At 32.7% G+C, this 5,994-nt stretch overlaps 1 protein-coding gene across 1 annotated transcript; it reads left to right on the top strand.

Annotated features, from left to right (window-relative positions):
* Window positions 1–5,064: 5,064 nt before the first annotated feature.
* Window positions 5,065–5,567, top strand: LOC112904519 (NADH dehydrogenase [ubiquinone] 1 beta subcomplex subunit 7-like). Its single transcript, XM_025974668.1, has 2 exons — window positions 5,065–5,312; window positions 5,369–5,567. The coding sequence occupies exons 1-2, from the start codon at window positions 5,180–5,182 to the stop codon at window positions 5,539–5,541; spliced, it is 306 nt and encodes a 101-aa protein (XP_025830453.1). The 5' UTR covers window positions 5,065–5,179; the 3' UTR covers window positions 5,542–5,567.
* Window positions 5,568–5,994: the final 427 nt, after the last annotated feature.

Raw genomic sequence — 5,994 nt, forward strand, 5'->3', positions numbered from 1 at the left:
TGTAGAAAGAGCACATATTGGTGCATGCAACGGCTTTTTGAAAACTTCAAATTAATATCCTTAACTGTGCTTTAAAGGCCAGCGAAGATGTTAAGTTTGTTCGATTTACCAAAATTAGATGATAGTTTGCAGGCCGTAGTTCGTAAATGTAAAGATCTGGGTATAACCTATACAAACCTGTAGAAAGAGCACATATTGGTGCATGCAACGGCTTTTTGAAAACTTCACATTAATGTTTTTAAGTGTGCCTAAAAGGCCAGCGAAAATGTTAAGTTTGTTCGATTTACCAAAATTAGGTGATAGTTTGCAGGGCCGTAGTTCATAAATGTAAAGACCTGGGCATAACCTACTCAAACCTGTAGAAAGAGCACATATTGGTGCATGGAACGGCTTTTTGAAAACTTCAAATTAATGTTCTTAAGTGTGCCTAAAAGTGCTGGGAAGATATTAATTTTGTTCGATTTACCAAAGTTAGGTGATAGTTTGCAGGGCCGTAGTTCGTAAATGTAAAGATCTGGGTATAACCTACTCAAACCGGTAGAAAGAGCACATATTGGCGCATGCAACGGCTTTTTGAAAACTTCAAATTAATGTTCTTAAGTGTGCCTAAAAGTGCTGGGAAGATATTAATTTTGTTCGATTTACCAAAGCTAGGTGATAGTTTGCAGGGCCGTAGTTCGTAAATGTAAAGACCTGGGCATAACCTACTTAAACCGGTAGAAAGAGCACATTTTGGTGCATGCAACGGCTTTTTGAAAGCTTCAAATTACTGTTCTCAAGTGTGCCTAAAAGTCTAAGGAAGATATTAAGTTTGTTCGATTTACAAAAGTTAGATGACAGTTTGCAGGGCCGTAGTTCGTAAATGTAAAAACCTGGGCATAATCTACTCAAACCGGTAGAAAGAGCATATATTGGTGCATGCAACGGCTTTTTGAAAACTTCAAATTAATGTTCTTATGTGTGCCTAAAAGTGCAGGGAAGATATTAATTTTGTTAGATTTACCAAAATTAGGTGATAGTTTGCAGGGCCGTAGTTCGTAAATGTAAAGATCTGGGTATAACCTACTCAAACCGGTAGAAAGAGCACATATTGGTGCATGCAACGGCTTTTTGAAAGCTTCAAATTACTGTTCTCAAGTGTGCCTAAAGTCCAGGGAAGATGTCCATTTTGTTCGATTTACCAGAATTAGACGATAGTTTGCAGGGCCGTAGTTCGTAAATGTAAAAATCTGGGTATAACCTATTCAAACCGGTGGAAAGAGCACATATTTGTGCATGCAATTAGATAATAGCTCGCAGGACCGTAGCGTGTAAATGTATAGACCTGTGTACGACCTACCTAAACCGCGGGAAAGGGCATACACTGGTATATGCAACGACTTTTTTAAAGCTTCGAAATAATGTTCTTAAGTGTGCCTAAAATTCAGCGAAAATGTAATATTTTGTTCGATTTACTAAAATTTGCAGGGCCCTAGATCGTAAATTTAAAAGGCCTGAACATAGACTGTTCGAATCTCTGGAAAGAGCACTTATTGGTGCATGTAACGATTTTTTTAAAGCATCGAAATTATGGCAAAAATATGGATACATTACTTTTGTTCTTAATCAATCTCTATTTTTGATTAAGAGGTATCTTTTTGACTATTATTACTTTGTTATAGTTTTATACTCTTATCATAATTTTTCCAAATAGAGTTATCAGTTTTTTTTCTGCATTTTCAACTATAAGCAACTATCTATATCAAAAATATCGTATAAATAATTGTAATGTACAGAACACAAGGTAAAAATGCCCACATTGGAGAAATATACAAAAGAAAGTGAAAAATATTCAATTAGATTAATAGTGTTAAGTGTTGTAAAATCATAATTATGTTCATANAAAATTAGGTGATAGTTTGCAGGGCCGTAGTTCGTAAATGTAAAGATCTGGGTATAACCTACTCAAACCGGTAGAAAGAGCACATATTGGTGCATGCAACGGCTTTTTGAAAGCTTCAAATTACTGTTCTCAAGTGTGCCTAAAGTCCAGGGAAGATGTCCATTTTGTTCGATTTACCAGAATTAGACGATAGTTTGCAGGGCCGTAGTTCGTAAATGTAAAAATCTGGGTATAACCTATTCAAACCGGTGGAAAGAGCACATATTTGTGCATGCAATTAGATAATAGCTCGCAGGACCGTAGCGTGTAAATGTATAGACCTGTGTACGACCTACCTAAACCGCGGGAAAGGGCATACACTGGTATATGCAACGACTTTTTTAAAGCTTCGAAATAATGTTCTTAAGTGTGCCTAAAATTCAGCGAAAATGTAATATTTTGTTCGATTTACTAAAATTTGCAGGGCCCTAGATCGTAAATTTAAAAGGCCTGAACATAGACTGTTCGAATCTCTGGAAAGAGCACTTATTGGTGCATGTAACGATTTTTTTAAAGCATCGAAATTATGGCAAAAATATGGATACATTACTTTTGTTCTTAATCAATCTCTATTTTTGATTAAGAGGTATCTGTTTGACTATTATTACTTTGTTATAGTTTTATACTCTTATCATAATTTTTCCAAATAGAGTTATCAGTTTTTTTTCTGCATTTTCAACTATAAGCAACTATCTATATCAAAAATATCGTATAAATAATTGTAATGTACAGAACACAAGGTAAAAATGCCCACATTGGAGAAATATACAAAAGAAAGTGAAAAATATTCAATTAGATTAATAGTGTTAAGTGTTGTAAAATCACAATTATGTTCATAGACTGCTTATGTTCCAAATAAAATTATATTATTTTATTAAAATCCAAATATTTAGTTGCTTACACAAGTTGCGACCCGCACTGTAACATTACCCCAGAATGCTTGGAATTTAAAATTAAATACTGCTGGAAGGTTCGTCCTTGATACAGGCAACCCACTTCACTACAGAGTATTCTGAGCATCAGGCTGCAGTAGCACTACTGAATTTGTTTAGTTATTAAACACTCGGCTTTCAAAACCAGAGTTTAAATATTAATAAATTAAATTGTAGAAAGGAAATACAAACCTACGTTCTCTTTGAATTTTTGGGGCAAAATCAGCAAAACGTAGTGGAGCTATAAACCCCAACCGAGCCTTTTTACACAAAATTTCGATAAGAAGTAACATATGCTCATCATCCTATGCATTATGTTCTACCACTTCTTTTGTTAACCATATTGACACCAGATTAATAAAGTGTAATTAATATTAATTCAATTAGGTATTATTACCTGAGATAGCTGTAGACTGTAGCGTTTCATGGTTTACATGTGAAATGCAAACCAAATAGAGAAAGTATCTGAAATCCCATGTCGTTGTCACTAGGGCAGGGCCAAAATAACATCCCAATCTCTCTTATTTGTTAGCCGATCTGTAGAAAAGGATACAAAAATTATTAAATACTTTTAATCAATAACATTTTAAAGGTGACTGCTAAAATAATATATACAATGTATCATTCATTAATAAGCGAAATAAAAATCTGCTACGATATTTGAACGGGGTAAGATACAATGAAAGGGTATTCGAAGGAAAGAGATGCAGTTTATCGCTGGGTATGTGTGCTGGTTTTCAAATCGGACCTGTATTGTATAAGTAAACTCACTTCAGGATGTCTTAATTGTATCTGTAATATTTACAGGAAAACTAATAATGCACTTTACGTGTAGTAGTTTCACCTATTTTGCATTTTGTTTTTTTAATAACTTTTGAAAGTATTTTACTCTCTAAAATTAGGTGAAAATCATTGTTAATTATAACTATCGTTGAAGTTTCGGATTTAAAGTTGTTCTCTGATAATAATGGTGGTTTTCACAAAACCACGATGACCAAACTAACCATCCACACTACAATATTATATCAATTGTGTTAATGGACCATTGCTTACATTACATTATTTACATATTGCAGGGGCCGAGCTATTTCTGTCAGATAATACCATTTATTCATAAGGAAATAAACAGCTGCTACGATATTTAATCCCTATGACTCTTCTTTTCACTCTCAAATTAGTCACATATACGTCATTTATATTACTTTACAAAAAAACAAATTAAAATGTATTATGCTAAGATTCACACTGCTGGATTTTCACATTAATTCTGCTGTTTTGCTTTTGACATTTCCGAAACGTTTAAAATCTGTCTTTTAAAAATAAGTTACAAATCTCTAAGAAATTGAGGTTTGTAGGACCTCATCTACTATTCTTAAATGTTACTTACCAATTTATGTCATAAATTTTTCCTTTAACAATAACACAGTGTCTCCATTCCCAATGACAAAAGGCACCTTCACTCTTTCCTCAGGACTGTTGGTACTGCTACTTTGCACAGAGAAAGAGAAACTAAAATTTCATCACATGTGATCCCAAGTTTTTATGCTGTTGTAAAATAAAATATTATGAGAGAGTATTCAGACTTGATTAATTTAGCCTCTTTACTAAAAAACATGCCTAATACAATATTAAAGTATTATAAACAGTTAATTAAAAAGAAGACTCACCCCTAATTACCCATAAAACTTTTTGAGCAGACACGTGTTTCGCCCACTTAATACGTGGGCATTATCAACGCTTTTTTTAAATTTATGCTGTGGACAATATATACACATTGAAGGGAATACTATAGGTACACTACAACTGACTACAACGTTTATTTATACTGTGGACAATAGATAAACGTTAAAGGAAATATCGTAATCTCTATTCAAGTACAATATGCAGTAATATTATCTATGGCAGTAATAATGATGTTATGCATTCTCACCATTCTCACCTTCTTTAACCACAGAAAGTAGCGTTCGTAGCGTTCTAAACGATTTATATCCGTTGCCATATTCACACAACTCCACTTTACTGATCGTATAAAAATATGCTATTTTATGAAAATCATAATTGTTGTTTGGTTTTTACGACTCTTTGAAAATTAGTTGGCAAATGTCAAGTATTTAATCAATTGTTTTCTTTGGTAAAGCTCATTTTGGAAAAACAAAAGAGGGGAATTTCTAATTGGCTGAATAGCTGAGAAGTTCAAATCGGTTCAAATGTCAAAAAATATTTGTCTATCAACAGTGGATCAATTTGTGTTTGACGAAGTATTGCTTTGATTGTTTCAGTCAAGTTTTAGTTTTAAAGTTGATACTTTGAGTTAACAAATTTTACAATGGGTAATTCCTTTGGACATATCTTCGAGAATGCCTATAACTTATATATGCACCCCGATATTACACCTAGTCCTTTAGATGAGCCTAGTTACGATCCAAATTTTGGATTTCCTAATGGTCGTGTCGAAAGAGGTTATTTATGTAATATTTTTATTTCGTAAAAATAAGAGAAACGATTCATGTTTTAGTTTCAAAGGCAACTAAAGAAGAACTGATCTCTGCTAAAGTACCACTTAATAAACGTGATTATTGTGCACATTTAGGGATTGCATATAAAGCTTGTAGGAAAGACCATTGGCCATTTGCTGTGAAATGTTCGCATGAGAAACATGCTTATCTAAATTGTGAATATGAAGAGTAAGTGCTATTAAATAGCAATTTTATGCTGTTGTATTATAATATTTTCACTCGGGGCATAATTGAATACAATTTATTAATTGAATAAAACCTATACAACTTATAAGGCACCAATAGCAGGGCCCAAAGCGAGATACTAAAACGTAACAAAATAACTAATTATTAACATGACTAAAAATGCTACTAACTCACAAAGCACAACGATTTGAAATAAATCTAAATAAAAAACAAGTACTTATTACTCTTCTTAGTCATTAGTAACTAACAATTGTTATACCTTACTGTTTTCTTTAATTCAAGTACAGAAAGCATGATAATTAATTAAATAAATAAGAGCTACTATTTGAAAAAAACAATATTTTCAATAGTAATGAAAATATTTCCCATATTAGAAAATTATGCTGTTATTGTTGAAGGGCTTTCTTAGTAATCTTTATCTTAATTCCAAATGAATTCA

Source organism: Agrilus planipennis, unplaced genomic scaffold (assembly GCF_000699045.2).
Source record: "Agrilus planipennis isolate EAB-ADULT unplaced genomic scaffold, Apla_2.0 scaffold197, whole genome shotgun sequence".
In the NCBI taxonomy this organism is placed as follows: domain Eukaryota; kingdom Metazoa; phylum Arthropoda; class Insecta; order Coleoptera; family Buprestidae; genus Agrilus; species Agrilus planipennis.